At 38.1% G+C, this 13,960-nt stretch overlaps 1 protein-coding gene across 1 annotated transcript in view; it reads left to right on the top strand.

Moving 5' to 3' along the window:
- Nucleotides 1-252: 252 nt before the first annotated feature.
- Nucleotides 253-13,960, top strand: part of epas1b (endothelial PAS domain protein 1b) — a 75,880-nt gene continuing 62,172 nt past the window's right edge. Inside the window, exon 1 of the mRNA XM_048600702.1 lies at nt 253-320. Coding sequence (XP_048456659.1) covers nt 268-320 — 53 coding nt within the window. The 5' untranslated portion in view covers nt 253-267. The remainder of the gene's footprint in view (nt 321-13,960) is intronic.

Raw genomic sequence — 13,960 nt, 5'->3', positions numbered from 1 at the left:
TACTGGCAGCTCTGCTGGTGGGGACCATTGCTGAGGCTCAGGGAGAGAGCACCTCATTGATGAGGCTCACTCTAAGAGCTGGTAAGTTTCCAGGAGGAAGCTGGGGCTAGTCAGGCAGAGAAAATACAATCCCATAGATTGGACTTTTATTGATAACGCATATTGTTCACTTATTGATTCTGACAACCATGTGTTAATTACAGTACTATTTTTCTGGTAACAGGGGGCTTGGAATGATAAGCACTTTAACTTGCAGTCCTGATCCACATGAGACCAGAATTGGAAATTCATAATCTCAGACGGTTGTGGGATTGGAAGAGGTGACAAATATAGAGCGGAGTAAGGCTATGGATGGACTTGAAATTAAGGATGAGCATTTTAAAAGCTACAAATACATTCTGTAATTGAATTCAACCTTTTCATGTGGCTCAATCATACAACATGTGCTGTTGGTTTAAAACCCAGAAAATGTAATTAGAAAAGCTTAGTTGATAATGTTGCAGCTGTGGTTGCTTTCTGTCATGGCTTAATTTGTTTACATTATATTACAGTAGTCTTCCAATTACAAATATTGAAGTAATGCATTATACCTTTTAGCAGTGACCTTGTAAAAAGCTTATGCACAGTTTAATGCAAACAAGTACTTTTCCTTTGAAGGACAATTATCCTTCATCAGATGCTTGGTAAATAACTCAATCAGTGCGGCAACTTTTGAAAAATAAGCATCCCCTTCCTGTTGGACTGCAGCAGACAACAATTGCGTCAGCACAGATACTGTTTTCAATGAAAACCCCAAAAACATCTCTATTTTTAATCCTGGGAAAAAAATGTATACTAACCTCAAGGCCAACCATTGAGTTATTTAGTGGATTATTTAACTTTTACCACAGAAACATGTAAGGGAAATTTGTAAAGCCCAGCACTAGTCTAATGCTGCATAGCCACATTACTAACATGATGCTGTCAAACTGTGACCAAGCATTTGCCATGTGTTCTAATTTGCCTATATTTTCACTTAAGCACTTAATGCCTTTTTTTCTTCTTTTGTGCATCACAAATGTATAAAAATTGATTTGCTGTGATTATCTTTAAGGAAATATAACTTATTAAATGTGACCTGAACACATTAAGAATTGTTAAATGTAGAAGAATGCTACCCTGGTGTACATTCAATACTTGACTCTTATGTAACATCACAAAAACAGATTATCCAGTCCATATCTCAATGCTGTTTGTGGGAGTCTGCTGTGTACAAATTGGCTGTCACATTTTCCACACTATAATAACAACTTGGATTTATGCAGTGCCAAGGCATTTTACAAGATTGTTAGTGGACCCAACTCAACAACAAGACCCATAGAAAATTATTAGATATGATGACCAAAAGACAGGAAAGAGAGGTAGGTAGGGTAGGTTTTAAGGAGCTTGTTAAAGAAGGAAAGCATTGTCATGAAGTGGAAGTGTTTAATGGGGGAATTCAAAGGCCACAGCATTTGAAATAACAGCTGCTAATCACGGAGCGATTAAAATAGTAGATGCACACCAGGCCAGAATTGGAAGCTCATATATCTGAGGTTTGTGGGATTGGATGAGATTACAAATATAGGGAGGGGCAAGGCTGTGGATGGATTTGAAGTTAAGGACGAGCATTTTAAAATCGAGATTTTGCTGAGTCAGCAGTTAATATGGGCCTCTGAGGGTAAGGCTGATTGTTGATAGAACTTTGTGCAAGCAAGGGCACATGCAGTGAATGTTTGAAAGTGCTTTGTGATAGTCTGAGATCACACAAGACGCTATGTAAGTGCAAATTCTTTCACGTGCAGAACTATATTGTATGAAGATACGTAAAGCCAGGTGACATCAATGGACAGACCATGTGACTGGACCATTGTACGTTTGCATCTCTTTTGCAATGCAACATTTATAATTGTTCCAGTTAGTAAAAATTTATGCAATGAAGTTATTACGTATCCTTTATAACAAAAATTGGCCACTCAGCCCAATGGCACATGTTTGTGTCTATGTTGCACAGAAGACTTCACCCACCCATACTACATCTAAAATTATCAACATATTCCTTTCTCTCTCAAGTATTTATCTAGCTATTGCCAATTGGTAATCAAAACTTTTTGCCTCAACTGTTCCTTGCAGAAAAGAATAGCATATTCTCCCCACTCTCCAAGTAGAAAGGTTGAATTCCTTTTTGGATTTCATTTTGCCTGTCCTATATCAATAGACCCTAGTTATGTTTGATTAGTATTGGCTCAATCATTTATAGAGAAAAGAACCTCAGCCTCTTCAATCTTTGCCAATCGATATAACCTCTTGCTCTAGTCTGGTCTTTTTGCATCATCTCTGTTGCTTGTATGCTCTTTTTATAATTTGGCAGCCCGAACAGTTCACAATACAAATGCCTAAACAATTTACAATGCATACTTAACATAACTTTTCTCATTTTCAGTTCTGTTCCCCTAGAAATGAACCTCTTTTGCTTTTTTTCTGCTTTGATTATAGCCTTATTAACCAGTGTTGTTACTTTTACTGATTTCTGTGCTTATACTCTGCACATTTCTCTATTCCACCACCCCACTTACACATCTATTTTTCCTTGTATTTCATATCAAAATCTACCAACCCACTCTTACCTATATTGAATTAAAGTAATTTGCAAATGACATGCCCATTTTACAAGTTTATGCATGTTTATTTTGATCTAGTTCTCCTGCATATTAATTATGAAGTGAGATGATATCATAAATTATTTTTTAAAATGCGGGGATATTTGGGAATGTCACAACTCAGGTGTATTTGCGAGTGCTTGTGCATGAATCACAAAAAGTTAGCATCCAAATTCAGTGGGTAATAGGGACAATAAGTGGAATGTTGGCCTTTCCTTCAAAAGGAAAAGAGCATGAAAGTGGGCATGAAAATTGTTAAAACTATTTTAGGCTGCTATTCTAAGGAGAGATAAAGTAGCATTGAAGGCAATCCAGAGAAGGTACACTAGGTTGATGCTGGGCATGGAGGGATTGTTTTAAGATGAAAGCTTGAGTGAGTTGGGCTTGTACAGATAGGTGTTTAAAACAATGCGAGACAAGCTTATTAAAACATATGAGATTTTTGGGGGCTTGACAGGATAGATGGGGAGAGGTTGTTCCCACTTATGGGAGAGTCTAATCTCAGAATTAGGACAGTGATCAAGAGGAATCCTTTTCTCCTAACGAATCTGTGCTTTTTTTTTACTGCAGAAGACTGTAAGGGCTGCGTACTAAAGTATATTCATCTCTCAGATAGACAGATCTTTAATCAGCAAGTGAATTCAGAATTATGGGGGGAAAAGCAGAAAAGTGGAATTGAGGATTCTCAGATCAGCCATGATATCATTAACTAATGGAGCAAATCAATGGACCAAATGACCTACTTCTGCTTCTATCTGTTATAATCTTATTATCTAACCTGGCTTTTGGCGTCTCTTGTAAATTCATCAGGAACATCTCTTCCAACTGAGAAAGGATTTTTCAATTTCTAGGACCATATTATTTTCAATAGTACAAAATCTCATGCTTCCTTCTATCTCTTTATCACTTACAAACTCTACACCCAATCTTATGTTGTCTTTGCTCCAAAATATCCCGGCCACGAGCCCCAAAACTTTGTAACAATTCTTGAGCATATTACATCAGAAATCACTCACACTATTTCTGGAGTCATCACTAATGTCAAAAGATTTAATCACACTATCCAAACTCCCCAATTTACCTGACTGACAAACACAGGTTAAAAGAAGATGCTCACCAAATTTTGTACTTACCATGAAAATGACTGTTTATTACAAACAGTCTATAATCAATGGCAGTTGGGTAATAGGAATTGGTAACTTATAACTTTCCATAGCCTAACTGTACAACTTTTAAGTTCCTACCTTCACAAACAGAGACACACAAAGACAGACAAAACATAGATAGTAAGGGTGAAATACAAAAGTAAAACAGGGAAATACAATTTGATAACGTCAGTCTGGACCACAGGAATTGATGAATGCTTCTGTCAACTCCTTCCAAATTCATTTAGTTCCTTGTGTTGAAACAGGTTTGTTTGCACACTTATGTTCTGTTTCATTCAATGGTGAGAATTCATCTTTTCACTGTCTTTAAAGGCATTTTATTCCTAGTCCAACACGGATTTGCAGAGAAAAGTGAGTAGAAGACAGTTAACTGTCACTGGTGACTTTCTGGTACCTCCACATTGAAGGCAAAGACACACAGAGAAATTTTGTTGATGTTTTCTCTTTGCAGATAATGGAGTTCTCCGCTGCACACAAGCCATGGTCACCTAGTCAGGAACCAATCAGAACATTGATGCCAAGCGGTTGTTACTTAGTTCAGAACCCATCAGCTCTAAGATATCAGCTTTTGCTTTAACTGTCACAGGAAAATGCAAGATTGCAAACAACTCACATTGTGCTGTTGTAAATATGATTTTTAAAACTGCAGCCATCTCTTTTCAACATCTCCTTGGTTTAAAAAAGTATCTTCCTTTATTAGTCCAAAAATGAAGGAAATATAAGATGTGTTTTTTTTTCAACAGTTCCAGTCAGACCCAGCTCTAAGGACCAATGTTCTGCAGCTAAAGTTGTTTAATGCCTGCTCCATTCAACACAATCAATTTTTGGAGTGGAACTTCTAACAGATATTAGGCAACTTAATTACATATATATGAGGGCCTGTTTTTAGTTGGGTTGTCAGGAAAATCTTCAGGGATTAAAGTCAGATGTTTTCTGGTGCCCTTAGGACATACTGCTAAATGAACAAAGCAAAAAGCAGAAGGTGGACATGTGGCAACTGTAAAATATACAATAACAAAGGTATTTACATCAGCATTGCTAACTTTAATGATTCATTAGTAATGCTGTTTAATTTCTTCTGAAGTGTATTTAGGATAAAATTTAGTGTATAATCATAATTTCATACATACTTTGTAGCCTCTCTGATTAGAATCTAAATTAATTTTTGCACCTTATAAATGTGATTATGAGAGTTCACTTAAAAATATTCTCTAAATAGCAAGATGCCATGTATAGACTGAACTTTGTAACAACCAATGTTTATCATTTGATAATGGAACCAAAGCCAATAAAGTACCAATGGGTATGTTATTGAGATATCTATTTAATAGTTTACTTTAGAATAATACGTTAACCATGCAAGTAGATAGATAAAGGGTCTATTTGACTTATTTTATCTTCTCTTGTAAAGCATGAAGCTGTGCAAAAAAGCCAAAGGACTTAGCTCAAAGTTCAACAGACATGCTTGAAATTAATATGCCAAAATAGACAAAATTATGGAGTTTGATGATTTATGAATAGTGTAGTGAGAGTGCATATTCTAATTGAAAAAATGATGTTTCACACATTTCAAATATTTATTGAGTAACTAACAGAAGTAGAGGGGCTTTAATGGAGCTTTAATATATATGAACCAGTAGAATTATTGGGCTGGATGTTTTGATACTGACTTGGGTTTTGCTCACTAGCAGGGAATCCCAGTCTGTTCTGTGTAATTGGTCCAATCGAATCGAGTGCCCTTCAGACACATAAGTGGCCACCATCAGGCCACTCCCACAATTCTGGTCCCCAGTGGAAGACATCCCATCTGGTGAATGTTGTCAACCAATAAGAGGCTGGCAGCTATTCATCACTGCAAGTGCCAATGTGACCAGTGGGTGCTGCCAGCCCTCATCCACCAGAGATCCAGAAACATTATGGGACCCCAACTACCAGATGTATGAGGATGAGTTGGGGAGTGTTGTGGGTTGGGGGCACAAGTGTGAGGTTTGGGGAGTATTGGTTAGTGATGAAAACAGTGGGGTGACTTTCAGATGCCCCTCCCCTTCCCAATGGTTGGTTCATTAACTGAACACAAAATATCTGCTAACCAGTTACTCCATGCCCCTGAAAACTGCCTTCTGAATGTGTTGGTTCCTGTTAACTCCCTGTGACATCATCACATTTTTCAGTGATAATGGATGTCAATTTGATGATCAATGAGAATAATTGAGATCGCTATTGCCAGTGATCAGGATTTCATTATCAGCTCATTCCACTCTCCAACTTAATTAGGGATAGATTCCCCACCTCCAAGAATCAAAGTGGAGTCTTTGTTGCGGTTAGAAAGCACGATTCCTGACATAACAGGTTGCATTAAATTCAGCCCATTAAGTGTGGTGAAAGTGGCATGTGAGCAGAGAGCAGAAATTGGTTTAGTCAATCATATCAATTCATCTAATTTTAATAAATTGCTTGGTCGATCTATATTAACAAGATGTGAGACACATTAGCTTAAATTAATGCATCAGTGTGTGGATTTATGACATTTTTATAAATTATTTAAAAGACCTGCACTGCATTCTAATCAACGTAATCAATTGATACATAATGGAAAGGCAAGAAAACATACATAACATTTTATGTTGCCCAAACATTTCAAAGAATTCATTTGCAAGAGATTAATTTGAAATGTGGTGATTCCTGTATAGGCAAACACAGTGCCATTTAGTACCCCAGCAAAACCCACAGACAACTGAAATGAACGAGTGTGATTATCAATTGATTGAGTAAGGAATGTCGGTGCAACTTACGTTTCTGGGGTTTAATTTGTTAGAATAGGCAGTCAGGACAATTTAACATCTACTGTGATAGGACAGTTCCTTTGACAATTGCATTGGGGTAGTCACTCAAGATTTAAAATAGGAACTGAATTCACAAACTGTGCTGTCGAGAGAGCACTACTCACCGAGCCAGGATATTGATTTAGATTGCGGTCACTATGTTTATATAGGACTCCATAAGGAGCAAAGAATTGCCAAATATGTGGCAAGATTGAATAACCCTATGTAATTTTCCATTAGATAGTATAAAAGTATTGAAACAATTAAATAAGAATGTAGCACATTCTGATATTTGCGTATGACTGCACTGTATGTTTAAACTTTCTTATGAGAGTCTTCTAAAATATACATATATTACCCATCAATCCTAATATTCTTAAAATGGATATTTAATCAAGTTTAAGTTTGTGTTTCCAAAACCACTTATATGTACATTATGAAAAGGACCTTGGAGAATGCTAAGTATATCTTGATTAATACTTTAGTGCTGAGCAAGGAGTTTCCTTGTTTATTCAATACCAAAATAATGCTCACTCATAGGTTAATGTAGTTGTAATCAACAGCAATGCATATTTAACACCTGGGTTTTCTCATAATGGCTTCAGCCTCTGGAACTAATGTGTCAGTTGATATCTGGACACGGGTTAGAACTAGTAGCTATTTCCTTAAATTAGGTTAATCTAAATTGCATGCACTCAGCTATAATCATTTTGAAAAAAAACAGGCTTCAACTAAAACATGTTGGGAACAATTGTGACTCCATGACAGCATTAGCTTACTAACATTCTAAATGTTGCATTGTACTCACTGTATTGTTATTGCAGGCTGTGGCAAGATCAACTAGTTCTGTAAGTCTTGTGATAGCATGAGAATTCTTTCAAATCCAACTTGTTTATTTGTATCAGACATTTGATATATTCTACAACACTCTTTATCTACTCCTGTGGTATGAGGTCCTTCTACAATTCATAATTCAAGAACAAATTAGACAGCATTAGAGATACATCAAATAATCAAGGATAATCAATAGCAATTTGAGAAAGGTAATATTTCTTTGAAAAACTGATTATGTGGATGAAGGGAATACAGTAGTTGCAGTGGTTCATACGGACTTCCTGAAGTAGTTCAAGCTTTCTTGAAAGAGTCCTTTACAGAAGTTGAGGTGTAGGGGGGTGAAAAAGGAAATTGGACAATACTATTAGAGAGTTGGTTGATAGGCAGAAAACAGAAGGTTAGAGCTAAAGTATATTGTTTGAAATGGATTCATTCTTCATTTCATTTCTTAATAAAAGACAGACATGAAAATTTAGCAAAAATGGCAGAGAGGTGGGAGATGCAGTTTAAGGTGGTGAAGTGATTGCAAATTCATTTTAGGATTTTTCACTGAGTTGAAAGTTACTGAAGGGTGCAAAGGATGAAAATAGATGAGATATGGCTATTAAATAAACCAGTGGTGGGGAGGTGCTGAAGGCATATTCAGGTCAACTAACTCACCACCTCCATTTCTGGGAAAGCTTGCCAGGTGATACAGTATTCGGCTGGTCACCAGCTGACTGGTGAGCTTCCTGTCTGATTGCAGGTGGTGTCTCAGTTTGCCAGAAACTGCCAACACTTCTGAGTCCTGGTCAAGGCCTGCTTTTCAAGGGATGCGGTGGGGAGAAGGAGGGTATTTCTCTTTTTTGCTATTGAATGTTGGAGGTCACCAGAAGAGGGATTCACTTTCAGAGGCCACTCCTGTGCCTCCAATTGTCCTGAACTGGGGTTAATTGACCACTTTAGAGCCTCATTTCCTCTTTTAACTATCTTTCTTGCCACCTTCATATGGGGAAATACGAGCCCTTCGAGTATTATGTGCAGTTTTAGCACTTTATTACAGAGAGTACATAAAAGACTTAGAAAGCATTCCCTGTCCATTCACTGGGTGATATCGGGGTAAGAATAAGAAAGTTTTCCTAGAGGACTGTGGCAGTAGAGAAGGACCAGGAGAAGTCTGATGTAAATGAATCGGGGCAGAAGGATATTAGGAAGCTGGTGGTGAGGATTAGAGTAAGGGCATGAGGCTTTGGAAATATTTAAACACCAGAAATCTTTTGTGGCCAAAGGAGGTTATGGAGAAGATAGCACGTCGTGCTAAATGCAAACAAGCATGTTGGATTTTTCATTTTGCATAAATTAAAGCTTGTGGAGTGTTGTTACAGGGATGTTCATCAGAGGGGTGTTGCTGAAATTAGGTTTGGGATGAGGCAGAAGCAAACAGTATTACTGGAAGAAAGTAGTTTTAGTAAGGGAGCAGAAAAGGATAAGAAGCTGGGCAGCAGAGTTGAACAAAATGGCATGAACCTGGCCTTCCAACTCGAGGTGGAATAGTTAATGCTTGAAGCACAAGAATTAGAGCTTCTGATAGGACCCAAGGAAGATAGGTTTCTATTTACCAATATTCAACTGCAGGAATATATAGATCCCACCCTGATATCAGACCAGTAGTTTGAGAGGGTACTAACATTCTTTGTGTCAAGCAGAGATGGTTTGAAGTCCTATGAACTCTTTAAGAGCTTCATTCCCCATGCAGCTTTTGTTAGGCCCACTCTAAATGGGCAAAGGCATATATTAATACAGAGATAACATTTCGGGTCCGGTGGCCCTTCCTCAGAACTTCCTCCAGTTCTGAGGAAGGGTCACTGGACCCGAAACGTTAACTCTGTTTTTTCCTTCACAGATGCTGCCAGATCTGCTAAGCTTTTCCAGCAACTTTGTTTTTGTTCCTGATTTACAGCATCTGCAGTCCTTTCAGTTTTTATTAATACAGAGCCATTCTGAGTGGACAGTGAATTGTAGCATGCGAAGAAGATACAGAATTTTTTAACAAAATCACTCTTGGGTACTCTAAAGGGACTGATGGAAAATCAAAAGCCACTTTTTAAAATCTGTCAGTCTGATTTAACACCTGGAAAATACACACAGGCATCGAGTAATGTAACTCATTGCTACAAATCTCTTGTGAGGGACATACCTTTGCTTCTTTTGGGGGTTATGGTTTTCTGGGATATTGAAAACACAGTGGGATGATTTCCTATGTTTGCTATTTCTAGTAAAATTATATGTGTCCTGAGAGATTACAATTCTACTAGAAATAGCAATAAGAGGAAATCTTCCCATTCTGTTTACAATATTGGCAACACGTAGACATAAGAGGAAATCTTTCCCTGCGTTGAGGGGAAATATGGTGCTTCACTGCTGGGGAGACAGAAAATCAGAGGACAAGGTGACCGGGGCATTCTTTCACTCCTCAGTGGTCTATTATGGAATGCTTTAGCAGACACTATAGCTAGTCTCTCATCCATAATCAAAGCTGCGCAATGCTACACGTTGTGTGTAGCAAAAGGCCAGGCACTCGTGGGAGATTTTTAAGAGAAGAACAAATCATTTTAAAACAAAGGGTCAAAAATATACAGTAATTTGGACTTCCGATTCCTACTTGTACAGCAAAAATGGCAGGAATAGGCATTGTTTCACTTACCTGTAATATCTGATTTTTAAACCAAACTACAATTGCAAGACATTAAAAATACACACATGTATGCTGAAGTTTATAGCATTAACTGCCATCATGTTAACATAATATTATCTTGTATGGATTTATGCTTGCACAGACTTCCTGCCTGCTGTGTGCAGCTTCCATTTTGCTCTCCAGCAAAGTTCTTCGAAGTTTGATTGTTGTAAATTATTTTGTACTGCTAAGTCAAACTAGCTAAAAGTGTGCACATATTAGCAGACTATTATCTGTGAAAGTTACATCAGAGAGAGCCTTATATTATAAAATAAATTTCATTTTACAATTAGTTCTACAGTTGATATAGCAACAGTGCTATATTTTATTTTCGAAATTAATTTTAAAAATCATGTTATTGCATTTATTTGCTCACACCAAAGACAGGACTCATTGTGTGAGTTATATTTTACTGGTTTACAACACATAAACACAGGATAATTTAGAAGTAAAGCAGAGAATTAGCTGGATGTGAATTCAGTCTTTGTTGCCATTAGTCATGTGTAACAGAGTGATAGTTGTGCAATCTCAATGAAGGTACACATTTTATTTCGTCTTGAAATCTGATCACTAAAGCAGTGAAAAGACTAGACTTGCTGTGATAATTGTGAAACGTATGATATTTGCACAATATGTATTTCTGTTAGTTTTATGACAATTATTAATTAGAAGCCTGGTGTAATCAGTGAATGAAGCAAAATGTCCTGAATGGCAGGAAAAAAAGAGGTCAATCTTTCCTCAGGAAGTGGTAACTTCTTCTACACAGTGTAAAAAAAAATCATAATACAAACTGCACAGAGGTTGCTAGTCCCAGTTTTATTTTCAAAATTGAGGTTCAAGCTTTCTTTAAATTTACTTGCATTTATTACAATATTCATAAAATGTAAACACCCTTTTATTTAAGTCTTTGTATTCCATAAAGTTCCTTCCATAATTATGAATGAAAAAGCATCTGCAATAATTGAGCCTTGCTGACTAACCCATCTTGGGCCCCTCATATATCTCAGTGCAGATTTTCTCATGACACGCTGATTGCTATTGGCACAGCACAGTGATTTTCTTCTCTGTAATTATGTTCAGGGTTTTCTCTGTGCTGTTGAAGTTAGTAGGTATTATCGTTACAAAGGTGAAGACTTACTTGTATCATTTCGATTGCAAGTTCTTTCGAGGAAGCTTTTGATTGTGAGTTTGAAAAGGCTACTTATTAAAAAGTGATTAATTTTCACAGTTGAATGATTATTTGATGGGGAGTTGTTAACTTATTTAGCACCTCCACAGTGCACCCTTCCTTCTACAAAAGGTGATGGGCACACCGCAAGCAATCCGTTCCAGATGAGGAGTTTTGATATGAAGTACAATTGCAATAAAATTGCAGTTACGATATGGAGTAAAGTAATGGAAGGTGTCATCATCAGTGCTCAGCGATAACCTGCTCAGCGACGTCCGGTTTTGGTTCTGCCAGGGTCACTCAGCTCCTGATCTCATTGCAGCCTTGGTTCAAGCATGCAGAAAAGAATTCCAAAGGTGAAGAGAGAGTGACAGCCCTTGACATCAAGGCGCACTTGACCGAATGTGGCATCAAGGACCTAACAAAACTGGAATCAATGGGTACCAAGAGGGAAAATGTCCGCTGGTTGGAGTCATTCCTGGCACAAGGAAGATGGTTGTAGTTGTTGGAGGTCAGTCATCTCAGCTCCAGGACATCTGTGAAAGAGTTCCTCAGGGTAGTCTCCTAGGCTCAACCACTGCAGCTGCATCTAACTCCTAGAATTCCCTCCAAAGGACATTGTGGGTGACAGCCTACAGCACATGGACTGCTGTGATTCAAGAAGGCAACTCTCCAGCCCCTTGTCAATGGCAACTAGGGACAGCAATAAATGCTGCCCAGCCAACAATGCTCACATTTCATGAGTCAATATAAAATAACCAAACAAAATTGGGAATTTTACCTTTGAGAGGATTGCCATATTCGTGACTTGCCCTGCCAGAAGATAGCTAAAATTGTCCTATTGATAAGTTTGAATAATATTTGGATAGATTTAATTGAACCCTGTTAAACTGAAAAAGAAAACACAAACTGCCGGAAATAATCAAGTCAGGTAGCATCTGTAGAAAGAAGTTGCATTTCATGTTACTATTTGTCAAAAATGTACTGACTTGGCCAACTTTGGCTATGAGGATGATCAGGACTGATTTCAATATTGATGGGCTTGGAAGGGGAAGAGATAGTTTGGGGATTCTACACCTACTAGTTATTCAGCAGTGCTAACTGGAATTGCATTTGTTAGATTGTTGGCACAGCTCCGATGACTTTCCACTGACATTCACTGGGTTCCTGAATGAATATTGGCGACTTCTGATGACCTTTGGAATGGAATGATCTGTAGGGGAGGAAGGAAGATAAAATTAACACGAAAATAAAAACTTGTTTGTAAAGATCAGAGAAGGACTTCTGAAGGTCACCATTCAGTTAAATGAAGTTCTCAATGTTAAAGTATTAGCTAGACAGAGAGAGAGAGGGAGAGAGAGAGGTGGGGGTGGGGCAAGAGAGATCTTCCTATATTCAGACATTAAAGACGCAAAGTGCAAAAGAAAAATCTTTACAATCACTATTGACTTTGCTTAACAAATTTCTCTTGTGTGTGTTGTGGCAACAGTACTTGCTGATCAGAAGAATATGCTAAAATACAGACACTGTCAGGATTCCGCGTCCATTTTGTTTTCTGGGTTAAACAAAAGATAAATTTAGCTCATATTCAAATAACTCTTTGCTCCGCATCATTTTTCTCTGAACACCAGGTCACATTTGCTGCAAACTGACTTTTTGGATCACTTAACATCCAGTGATTTTCCAGAGTTTCGTTTCATTCTTTTTAATCTCAGCAGTGATGTAACAAAATGTTTTTAAAAATTATAAGAAATTAAAAATAAACAACAATCAGCAATTGCAGGACTTTCTGTTTTTGTTTTAGATTTTAATTCTTTGTTTAAAAATTAAAGGCAGATTCTCTTAAATCATGTGACCACCCAATGAACTTTTTTAATTGGAGAGAAACAGACATTGTGGGTGGAATTCTCCAGGCTCACCTGAAGCTTTTTGAAGAATGGACGGGGAACTTAATTGGGTGAGATAGAGAAGAATCAGTTTCCTGACGGTGGAATAATAATTTACTATTAAGTTCTCAGAACTTTAAGGTGTGACCTTTCCAACCTTGATGGTGAGGTGAGAATTGAATCAGAGATAGTAGGGACTGCAGATGCTGGAGAATCCGAGACAACAAGGTGCAGGGCTGGATGAACACAGCAGGCCAAGCAGCATCATAGGAGCAGAGAGGCTGACGTTTTGGGCCTAGACCCTTCATCAGAAAAGGGGGAGGGGAAGGCGGTTCTGAAATAAATAGGGAGAGAGTGGGAGGCGGATAGAAGAGGGATAGAGGAGAGGATAGGTGGAGAGGAAACAAACAGGTCGAAGAGGCGGGGATGGAGCCAGGAAAGGTGAGTGTAGGTAGGGAGTTAGGAAGGGGATAGGTCAGTCCAGGGAGGACGGACAGGTCAAGGGGGTGGGATGAGGTTGGTCGGTAGGAGATGGAGGTGCGGCTTGAGGTGGGAGGAGGGGACAGGTGGGAGGAAGAACAGGTTAGGGAGGCAGGAATGAGCTGGACTAGTTTTGGGATGCGGTAGGGGGAGGGGAGATTTTGAAACTTGTGAAATCCACATTGATACCATTGGGCTGCAGGGTTCCCAAGC

This window comes from Rhincodon typus, chromosome 9, assembly GCF_021869965.1.
Source record: "Rhincodon typus isolate 14 chromosome 9, sRhiTyp1.1, whole genome shotgun sequence".
In the NCBI taxonomy this organism is placed as follows: domain Eukaryota; kingdom Metazoa; phylum Chordata; class Chondrichthyes; order Orectolobiformes; family Rhincodontidae; genus Rhincodon; species Rhincodon typus.
Note: the sequence above shows the minus strand (reverse complement) of the source record. Positions and strands in the feature narration are given on the sequence as shown.